Source organism: Brienomyrus brachyistius, chromosome 20 (genome assembly GCF_023856365.1).
Source record: "Brienomyrus brachyistius isolate T26 chromosome 20, BBRACH_0.4, whole genome shotgun sequence".
NCBI classification, from domain to species: domain Eukaryota; kingdom Metazoa; phylum Chordata; class Actinopteri; order Osteoglossiformes; family Mormyridae; genus Brienomyrus; species Brienomyrus brachyistius.
Genome location: NC_064552.1, coordinates 12290662 through 12302022, shown reverse-complemented (window position 1 = coordinate 12302022; position 11361 = coordinate 12290662). Strand labels below are relative to the sequence as shown.

Below are 11361 nucleotides of genomic sequence, written 5' to 3'. Positions count from 1 at the left end.
AAGCCTACCACACATGCACTTTGCCCATCAGCCTACAATAAGATGTGTGTGCGTTTTTTTAGGGTGACCACATAAGCCACGTTCAGCTAGGACAAGATTTGTGAACTACCATTTCAATTAAAATAAGCACCGACTTTGAGCTGTGCGCTGATTGGCCAGTCCACTGTAACGACGCATTTGCCACTGGTGTTAATGTGCAACAGCTGAATGAGTCTCTCAGTCAACGATACAAAGCAGTCAAAGCGCAAGAAGAACTGAATTATTTAGCCGAGCACAGGGGCCTTTCAGTATTAAAGTCGTTTGTAAAACCTGAAGTAGCTCATTGTCGTCCCTGACACGGATTATCTGGTCACCCTACTTTTTTAAGTCAACACAGATGGTTGCAGTGAGTTACTAAATGCCCATTCCCCAAAGCGATGGCGGAAACTGGGACAGCCGTACATGTTGTTTACCAGAAGTCATGGATGATGGACATTATTACTGCATATGGCTGAATAATTTAACTTTGCAGTGACAGGAGGTAAATTATTCAGGTACATACAGTGAGAAGGTCCATCATCCATGACTTCTGGCAAACAAGACACTGAGCCATACATGCTTCTATGGTGGAAAATGCTTCCTCTTTGTTTCCAGATATGCATGCATACCTATATATTTCTTACAATATATCTTTAGAACAGAATTAAAAGCAAAACTGAACTATACCTCCTTCCTTCCCCCAGTTCCCCATAAGACCGAACTACAGCCGCATTCATTTAATCCATTTTCCATGCCTTCTGGGCCAATGGTGGATCAGGGGAGAGCCGATCCCGGACACAACGGAAACAACGTTGGAAATAACTCAGGAAGGGGTGCCAACTCATCACAAGGCGCATACACTATTTACACACATTCACACCTACGGGCAAATCCGGCAAATCCATTTCAACCTGGCGTGTTTTTGGACCGTGGGGGGAAACCCCACAACGACATGGGGAGGACATGCAAACTCCACAAATCCAGAGCCTGGAGACTTTGAACCCCAGTCCCATAGGTGTGAGGTAACCACGCTAGAATGAAAATATCAATTGTTTTCTAAGCCATCTCTAAATTACCCAATATGAGTGATGGCTGAATGTGTGCACAGCGTAGTCTAGACCATGACCCTAACCAGGAGACACAGATGGACGATGGATGGACGGATACCAGAAATGGCTGCCCTCAAACCAGCAATAAGGTGAGCTGAAACTTGTATGGTCGAGACGAGCCCAGTGCTGGAGCCCCATCACTCAGACAATACGGAGATGATGCCGGTCATCTCAACAGCTCTCACATCCTGGTGAAAAACCAGCGAGACGGCAGAGAATTACGGCGCAGCCCTGCGATAATTCACCCCAATTTGGCACTACAGTGATTTCAAAGTCAGCAAGAAACTTTTCTTCTTTCAAGGAATTAGCCACCCTGGACAGGCTTGAAAATGACTATGCCATTATATAAACTAAAAACAAATAACATCATTAAATATCACTGCACATCATAACCGTCAAACAGTACCACGCAACCACCCCACTACTACAACAAACCACTTATATATAAATCCTTAGGGCCTGTAAATGGTTTAATAAAAATAGATATCTCTCTCCCTGCCAGTTCCATAACTAGGAAATGGCCTTCACGCGTTATTACTGATGTCAGCTTTATGAAACAAACACGACCACCACGTTATAGATCATTCCAGAATAAAAAAGGACAAAACACCACCAGTGTGTCTGGGAAAAAAAACAGAGCACATACAATAATTTACGACACCTTTCAGCAGGAGCAGGGGGCTGAGCCTTTAGTAGGGGGGTCCGATTGTAATTAAAATCGAATGAAAACACACAATTTAAAGGAATTAGCGTACATGAATTGGGGGGGTGGGGTTTAAAGAACATTTTAGAGGGGGTTAAAGGCCCCATTACAGCTCTAGCGATACCCTTGCCTGTAAGATAATGTGGCGCCGGGCGGATTGAGGCATCGCGGGAGCAGAGAGAGACATGGAGACTCGCTTGCAGGGGAAATCAGGCTCATCATTAGCAGTCCTGAAAAGGACTGCAACAGACGCCCAACGAGCACCGAACCAAATACACAGATGGGATACACAAGGTTGTAAGATGCCGGTGGGAGATTTCCACAAGCTAAATACACGCAAGGATTGGACCGGGTACACAGAACACACGCGTGACAATAGGGAAATGCAACCATTAAGATTAACAACAACAATACAACAAGGGCTACTTACAGTTCCATTCGGGGCAGGCTGGGACATGCGCCCATGACTCTGGTCATGTTTAGAAGGGGTTTAAATATTGAAGGAGCCCAGCTTCACCTTCATATGTCCGAACTGCATTTTGCCAGTGCACAGGTCCACCTCCTTATGTCCAAATTGCACCATCGTGGAGTGTAGCCCCGCCTCCTTATGTCCAAATTGCACCTTGGTGGATCCCGGCTTCGCCTCCTTTTGTCCAAATCGCACCTTGGTGGAGCCCAGCTTCGCCTCCTTATGTCCAAATTGCACCATCGTGGAGTGTAGCCCCGCCTCCTTATGTCCAAATCGCACCATCGTGGAGTGTAGCCCCGCCTCCTTATGTCCAAATCGCACCTTTGTGGAGTGTAGCTCCACCTCCTTATGTCTAAATCGCACCTTGGTGGAGCTCAGCTTCGCCTCCTTTTGTCCAAATCGCACCTTGGTGGAGCCCAGCTTCGCCTCCTTATGTCCAAATTGCACCTTGGTGGATCCCAGCTCTGCCTCCTTATGTCCAAATTGCACCTTAGTTGATCCCGGCTCCGCCTCCTTATGTCCAAATTGCACCTTGGTGGATCCCGGCTCCGCCTCCTTATGTCCAAATCGCACCTTGGTGGATCCCGGCTCCGCCTCCTTATGTCCAAATCGCACCTTGGTGGAGCCCGGCTTCGCCTCCTTATGTCCAAATCGCACCTTGGTGGAGCCCGGCTTCGCCTCCTTATGTCCAAATCGCACCTTGGTGGAGCCCGGCTTCGCCTCCTTATGTCCAAATCGCACCTTGGTGGATCCCGGCTTCGCCTCCTTTTGTCCAAATCGCACCTTGGTGGAGCCCAGCTTCGCCTCCTTATGTCCAAATTGCACCTTGGTAGATCCCGGCTCTCCCTCCTTATGTCCAAATTGCACCTTGGTGGATCCCGGCTCCGCCTCCTTATGTCCAAATCGCACCTTGGTGGATCCCGGCTCCGCCTCCTTATGTCCAAATCACACCTTGGTGGATCCCGGCTCCGCCTCCTTATGTCCAAATCGCACCTTGGTGGATCCCGGCTTCGCCTCCTTATGTCCAAATCGCACCTTGGTGGAGCCCAGTTTCGCCTCCTTATGTCCAAATCGCACCTTGGTGGAGCCCAGCTTTGCCTCCTTGTGTTTTAATTGCACCTTAGTGGAGCCCAGCTTCGCCTCCTTATGTTTTAATCTCACCTTAGTGGCGTCCAGCTTCGCTTCCTTATGTTTTAATCTCACCTTGGTGGATCCCGGCTCCGCCTCCTTTTGTCCAAATCGCACCTTGGTGGAGCCCAGCTTCGCCTCCTTATGTCCAAATTGCACCTTGGTGGATCCCAGCTCTGCCTCCTTATGTCCAAATTGCACCTTGGTGGATCCTGGCTCTGCCTCCTTAAGTCCAAATTGCACCTTGGTGGATCCTGGCTCCGCCTCCTTATGTCCAAATCGCACCTTATTGGATCCCGGCTCCGCCTCCTTATGTCCAAATCACACCTTGGTGGATCCCGGCTCCGCCTCCTCATGTCCAAATCGCACCTTGGTGGATCCCGGCTTCGCCTCCTTATGTCCAAATCGCACCTTGGTGGAGCCCAGTTTCGCCTCCTTATGTCCAAATCGCACCTTGGTGGAGCCCAGCTTTGCCTCCTTGTGTTTTAATTGCACCTTAGTGGAGCCCAGCTTCGCCTCCTTATGTTTTAATCTCACCTTAGTGGCGTCCAGCTTCGCTTCCTTATGTTTTAATCTCACCTTGGTGGATCCCGGCTCCGCCTCCTTATGTCCAAATCGTACCTTGGTGGATCCCGGCTCCGCCTCCTTATGTCCAAATCGTACCTTGCCGAAGCCCAGCTCCACTTCTTTTTTTCTTCTTTTTTCTTCTGTCACAAAATTTAATCAAAGAGCAAACTGACCAGTTTAATTAAAGGTCAGATTGTTATGAAAAATCACGTTTTTCATTACCTTATATGTTAATTTCATTATTAGCACTAACCAGACATTCATTTCTCAAGTCAATGAGACATTCTTACATGACACCTTGACTTCTGTCTCGTGCTTTTGTATTTTAACTTATTTCACTTACCATACTACTGCCAAAACTTCACCTACTAAGCATGAGACATACAGTATGTTAGAAACAATGCATTAATAGCTTGATATTGTCATGCATTTTCATGGTGACATTAAAAATGAATTAGGAAGAATATCTTAAGATTCATTTACATGTTTTAAAAAATTCAAGTGCAATTTAACCGCATAATACGTATAATACACATATCTGCATATCCACTGCACATTTAAGATCATAAATACATATGATAACTAATAAACTAACATACATCCATCCATCCATCCTCTGTCCAAACCACTTATCCATCTGGGTCGTGGGGAGTCCAGAGCCTATCCCGGCAGGCAGGGAACAACCCAGGACGGGGGGGCCAGCCCATCGCAGAAACGTACAGAGCAGCTTATTCAGGAACTCCCTCCTACTCAGCATATGACAGGGCCCCTCCTCTCTGAATCTGATTTATCCCCTATATATACTCTATATACACTCCTCCAGGCCCTTTGCCGATAGAGATCAGGTTTGAATTACCCAAATAAATGCTATTTCATACTTTCTACTGCAGTTCGAGATGCAAGCGCCTCAGGGAAGGCCGTGTCACACACGAGCGGCTGATGGAATATTGAACTACCTGTTACCATATAGGAGTCCGACGGATACATTGTACGCCACCCCAGACTGCAAATTATACATGCAGCTTGACCTTGTGTGCATGTCTATCTTTCTGGAGCGCCGCAGATGTTTCACAGTTTGAAGGGGACTACTGTGTTATATCACCCCAAGATCTTAATTGTCAATTCTCTGCAATTCCGGAAGCCTTAGCTTAAGCTTATAATATCCCCCAAAAGGTATCGTTTATAAAAGAAAGAGTTTAATTCCAGGCGAGTACAAAGCTAACCTTAGCTAGCACGTATTGGGTCAGCAGGGAAATGAAGAGTTCGGAAAGCATTCGGAAAGTTGGGCAAAGAAGCCATTTTGATGAATCTACTACACGCTTATACTTAATTTTAAATTATTAATGATATCTCTGTTGGCATTTGCCATCCAGAATAAAATCCATCAAAGTAACATGTACTAGTTTGTTATAATGAGAAGGGACTCGGCTAATGGAACAAGATGTCGGATCGAGATAAACAGACGAGACCGGGATGTGACGGAGGGGAAGGCAAGGAAGGGGCACATGGGGATGTAAGTTTAATATGATGACTTAATTGCTGATTGATTCTGGCGCACAAGGCTGTCAGCCGGAGACCAGAGGCTCAATCCCCAACCAGCCTTTAACCTTTCATCAGAGTCTCGATTGACTAACTGCCGGGTGAGATCGAGCAACAGGAGAGCAGACAGATGGGAGACATGAGTCAGTGATAAAACTTTACTATCTCTACCGTGTCTCCACAGTATCCCACAATTCCTGCTGGCCTCGTGAAGAGACTGTAGCAAAATTGACACGGATTTTTTTGTCCTGCAGGATGGAGCATATAAGAGTTAAGGCGCCATGACCTGCAGGAGATAATTACATTCCAAGCAATAAACAATGTAATAACTTAAAAAAAAAAACTTAACTTATTCCAAGTCTTAATATCAAGATTCTAATAGTGAATGAATAGTTTTATGGGTCTTCAGCTTGTGAAATTTACGTTCTGCCTCTTAGTCTTTGTGGTCTTTGTGAGCGCTTACGTTCTCAAGTCTGACACACAGGATGTGACATCACCCTTTTTTGGGTACGTGTTCCTGCTCGCGTTCGCCCATGACGAGAGAGTTTCTGTCCTCTCCCGTGGTATGTAGCTTGGACGAGGAGCAGAAGCGCTGCCGCATGTGTGACAATAAGGGAGCGGCACATCCAGCATGGTCACTCTGATCTTAATGGGGATTTTCATTTGAGGTGCTGAGCACAGCAGACCTCCTCTGCACATCAAAGCTTGGTTAGTTACCTAATGAGTGTATTACAGAAATGGACCTGTATAATTAGCTTTGCAATGTGGTTTTTCTTTGCCCAGAATTTAGATATAACGCGGTCGGAATGTTTGTTGCCTTTCCAAGCTGTTTCAACAGCACTGCTTTTAGGACGGGGAATTATCACAACAGCGTCATTTCACTTCTTTGGGGATAAAACTGTTATCTAAATTATACTACAGATATTACCAAATGAACATGATATGCATAATGCATCACACATTTGCATATTATAGCGACAATCTGTAGCCATGAGCAAGACAGTGCTAATCACCTATAGCTAAGTGTTAGCTTAATATCCAACTCATGTGGCATCACGTTAGCTGTTAGCATGAGGCCTACTCAGTGTGTCGTTTGATACATTTGGACATGGAGCTACAGGAAAATAAACGTCGAAGCAATGTTCTGTTCCCAGATCAGTTCATTTGTTGCCGGGATACTTCCGTTTCCTTGCTTGTTCAGTTTTATTTTCTTGTTTGGTCTCCGTAGCACTGGCTTTTCTTCGCATGCCGGGGGCCGTGATACAGTGAACATCTTAGGCAATAAAATTCCAAGAAGGCATGTAGCTCAGGGTCAGGGGACAGAGCTACAGCATTGTTAAAGGAAAATTTACATGCCAAATGCCTTTTTTTAAAATAATGAGAGTCGAGTAAAAAGGTGAAAATGTAATTTAATTGTATATTTATTCCCTCTGGCCGCCGTTTATTTTGTGGCTATTGCTGTGAGGCAGCATCTACTGTACAAAGCCGGGCCGATATAGACGGACGTCTATAATCGACTTTTGCCGATTTCCACTGATGACCTGAAGTACCTGGACATGAACAGCCAGTTAAACCAGGTTCCACCGCACCTTTTTACTCGCCTGCCTCATATATGAGCAGATTAAAGAGGAATCACCTTTCGCTATAGACTACAGTCTGCAGCCTTTTTTGTTGGGGGGGGGGGGGGGGGACTGGTTACTGAGCATATGGTATGTTAGCTTAGCGGGCAGCACTGAAGGCTCACCGCTCCAGGCTCGGGACTTTGAGTCCCGCCCCTGATCTGTGTGCAGGGAGCTTTTCTGTCCTCCCTGCACTGTCTGGGTACTCCGGTTTCCTCCAGCAACCCAAAAACATTTGCCGTTTGATGTACCGGCCTGTTTGTGCTCAGCGAGGCTTCGCCCTTAAGTTCTGCGATCCGAGCGGCGAAAAAAAATAAAATAAATCAATAACAAGTAAGCAGACAACCCCGGTAGCACACTTGTTTGTACTATCCTTGAATCTATAACATATGACAGAAATGCTGGAAATATGAGAATCTGAGAGCTTTGATGATTTGTGGGAAATAAAATAAACATGTCCATCCATCTTCCACCAGGACAGGGTTGTGGGGGAAAAATAAGCATAAAGAAAAGTTCAAGTCAAATTTAAAGCATTTGTGGAGGTAACCATGTAAAAATGAGAAGTTCAGGAGCGTCAGAGGACCTACAATAAAGGGGGATCTTGTGGTTCGTGCTGCCCAACTAGATAAGGCTAAGCTTCCTGGTGTCCTCCCACTGGTGGGCGTGTCCTGCTGCCCATTAAGAAGGTCTGAGCTGAATCCTGCAACCAATCAGGATTCTTTCTCCTTGACATTCATTGACCTCATTCTCAGTGCTGATTGGGTGGAAGATCACATGTTTGAGATTGGATTGGCTGCAGGTCAGTCCTTCAGTGCTATTATCAGCGAACCAATGTCATCTTTCGTGAGCTTGCAGAATGTGTCTTATTCAAGCCTTATTGTCAAGTAGGGACGAAATAATTTTTGACTGTTTTTAAAAGCAGAATCAGAATTACTTTTAATGTCACGATTAAAATAACACCCCATTAACCTTTGGTAAATCACATGACCTCCGTCTAATAGTCTGAGGACCAATGCAAGGCCACAGTCTGTATGGGGCCGACACTCGCCACCTCTGAGCTTCAAAAACAAAACTGTGCTGAAGGACAGGGTACAGCTTAGTCCTCATGAGCACCTTCGTCCTTCTGACAGAAAGAACCTGGACAATGGGCCCACAGAGAAGAGCCAGGGACTGAACCACATGGCCAGAACACTTCACAGACTGTAATAATACATTATTTTCAATTTATAAGGACTTTTAAAATGTGTTCTATGTACCAAATTTCCAATACCATGTGGGTTAGAAGAGTCTGCTGCAACTAAATCAGCACAATGGAATATACCTGAATATGTGATAAACTGCAGTACATCTTTCAGTTTGAACAGTGGGCAACGTTTTTCAGAACACACACTCGTGGGAGTTTTACTTTGGACCCACCTCCTCTACAATCTGATTGGTTATCTCTCTGAACCAATCATTTTTCCTTCTGCCCTCAGAACATTTTTGTGTTAGTAAGCTTCCAGTGAGCACCCCGAATAAATCCCCCTAGAGCAGCAGAAATTTCTTTTAAAAACATCTCAGTAGCACAGGGTATCTGACTGCTAACTAGCTACCTTGCATCGATTCCACAGGAAAAGTATAGAAATATTAAAACTAGTGTAAATAAATACTGTCGCCGAATGCAGACAAAGGTATTTCTAATGATTTTTCTTCACGTACTCTTATGCACCCCCTCATCAAACGATGTCCTCTGAGATCGTCTAGGCTCTGAGTTTTGATGTGGATCCCCGGGTATGAGTGAGTAAATGAGCATGCTAGCAGGAATGTGTAAAGTAGCAGGTGAATGACGACTTGTAGACAACCAAACATGTGACCCAGAAAAACACATATAATATTAAGTATATATGATATATATATATGAAATATCACTTACTGTACAACACTAAACAGCTTGGTTTCCTGCATTTTTCATTGCCTCAAACAATGCTAAACAATGCCTGAATTAAAAAACACAACATGCAAGTAACAAAAACAAGGCTGGTTGGAAATGAAAGGGCTAACATTCAGATGTCGTGCGGCAGAGCATTATTTATGAATGTGATGTTTAGCTGCCCAGCTGTCTAGCGTACACCCGTAGCCCCCCAGAAGGTTTGCCATTCCAGTAACAAAAAAACAAGAAGTGCACATTTTCCCTGTGAATCTGGGGAGGGGCCGTTTGCGCCTGCGGCGTTCGGTTTACTGTGCTGCCATGCACGTTCCTGTCTCGGTTTCATTTCTTTCATTATTTAGTACGTTTTTTGTCTGTAGTCCCTTAAAATGCACGGAGCGCTGCCAGCCGAGAGTCAGAACAGGATGAAAAAGACTTTTTAAAAATGCATTACAAGTTTGCAAAAATAGCCAAAGCTGCCATTCGCAATTTGGTAAGAAAAAAAAAAAACATTCGAAAATAAAAGACCCATTTTCTCTTTCTTTATTATTTTCAGGGACAATGCGTGCAATCCTACGAATGGTAATCGACGTTTGCGACACAAACGGAGAGCAGCATGATTCAGCAATTATGAATCTTAAGAAGCGTCTGGGATGTATTCACAGCTGAGACACCAATACCACATGTTACCATTTCTGAGCCACAAGGATTAGCGATTAGAGGATGGATGGATGGAAAATTACACACAGTCTTGTCTTTGTCTCCCTTTTGCAGTTTATTTTGTACAGTATGTAGCATATTGACTGCATAAATGTAGTACATGAAGAATATTGTCTATTATCTGTGTAAATCTTAGTGTGTTGTAGTACATTGCTGAGTAGATATGCTAATGTAGCAGTCTACAGCTTAGGGAGGCGATACTTTATCCTGGATGTATACATGTATATGGATGAGCTGACAATGAGGAGCTGTGGATTCTTAAATCTTGAAGTATTTGGGTAGTAAATTCAGGCGGAAGACAGGGCTGGCATTTGAAAGCCGTCCGCAGTCATGGGGGTTCGGGGGGGGGGGGGGGGGGGCGTCAGATAACAAGTGCCAGATGTGACACAAGGCAGCAGTGTGCACTGCTACAGTGCCACTCTCCAGTGACTAGACTCCCCAGCGGCTACAGTATATGCACGCCACCATCAGGTTACAACCAGCAGCACAAACCAGTGATTCACAACAACATGCCCCCATAACAAGACTTTACCGGAATGTTCCAGGAATTCACAATGAGCTGCCCTCAAAGTCGACACTCACGTCGCGGCGTGTAACATGCAGCTGGAAGGTCTTCTTGTGATGACTGGATATCCGAAGATCATCCCTTTAAAATTTAAGCAGAATAAATGAAATGCCCTCCGCTTCCTAGTTGGATGGAGGGTATACCGGGGTCTGAAATGGTGCCTATCATAGAGGGTGGGGGGACAGTAGCTCTGGGCCTGTGTTGACTGGTTTAGGGTAAACAAAATACCCTTTTTTAACATGGAGATATTCAGGTGGTACGGGTTTGCTGCTTACAGTCAGTGGGATACTCTGTCGCTTACCTGAGATGCCGTTTCCGTTCTCGGTTTACTCGCTGTGCGCGGCTGACACTGCCTGCTTTGTTACTCTGCAGAGGGCATTTCCATACGTACGGCAGCGCCCTGTAGCAAACGGACACTGGGCTTCATGCTCACGTTCATATGTAAGAGCGTCATGGAGTCGCCCCCTCATCTGACCGACGCAACTTAATGAACGACAAGAAAGTCAGTGCTTCAGTAACAGAAGAGGCGCGCTCCGGGGCCCAATCAGCTTTCAAACGCGGTCAATCCCCTGTGGCCCCACCCTTGCTGCACAGTTCATTGATTCTTTGACACCTGTGCGAACCTGGGCACCATCCACTATCTCTGGATGCACCGATAGGCACAAGGCAAGTGTTCGACTCGCAACATACAATCTGGTGCATGCTCTGATTGAATTTGCAGGCTCCAGAAGAAGTACTCGGCGTAGACGTATTTATTTATCATGCCTTGACCCTTGGCCCTCCCCATCTGATGAACGTCTGCATTTTGATATTTCCCTTTCTGCATTTTGTTTTCGAATTCCTTTTAGAACATATCCAAGGGCAACAGTCTGAAAGTCAAGACTGGGCACTGCTCTGCAGTCATACAAAAAAAAAAAAGCGAATATCAACGATTTAAAAGGAGACTATTAGCGACATTTTAATTGTATATACATTTTTAATAACACTTTAATAATCTGGGGACTGACTGCAGTCGTCG

General features: G+C 45.3%; 1 protein-coding gene across 1 annotated transcript; it reads right to left on the bottom strand.

Annotated features, from left to right (window-relative positions):
- Nucleotides 1-2320: 2320 nt before the first annotated feature.
- Nucleotides 2321-4981, bottom strand: LOC125716078 (uncharacterized). Its single transcript, XM_048988314.1, has 4 exons — nucleotides 4951-4981; nucleotides 3755-4134; nucleotides 3251-3712; nucleotides 2321-2956 (listed from the first exon to the last, which is right to left on the bottom strand). Exons 1-4 carry the CDS (start codon nucleotides 4979-4981, stop codon nucleotides 2321-2323), a joined length of 1509 nt encoding a protein of 502 aa, XP_048844271.1.
- Nucleotides 4982-11361: the final 6380 nt, after the last annotated feature.

Excerpts from the sequence above, each read along its gene's own strand:
- LOC125716078 (XM_048988314.1), bottom strand. The coding sequence starts at position 4,981 with ATGTATCCGTCGGACTCCTATATGGTAACAG. Across the intron at positions 4,135-4,950 it reads GGACTCCTATATGGTAACAG|AAGAAAAAAGAAGAAAAAAA; the intron begins GTAGTTCAATAT and ends ATTTTGTGACAG. Across the intron at positions 2,957-3,250 it reads CGGAGCCGGGATCCACCAAG|GTGCGATTTGGACATAAGGA; the intron begins GTGTGATTTGGA and ends GGCTCCACCAAG.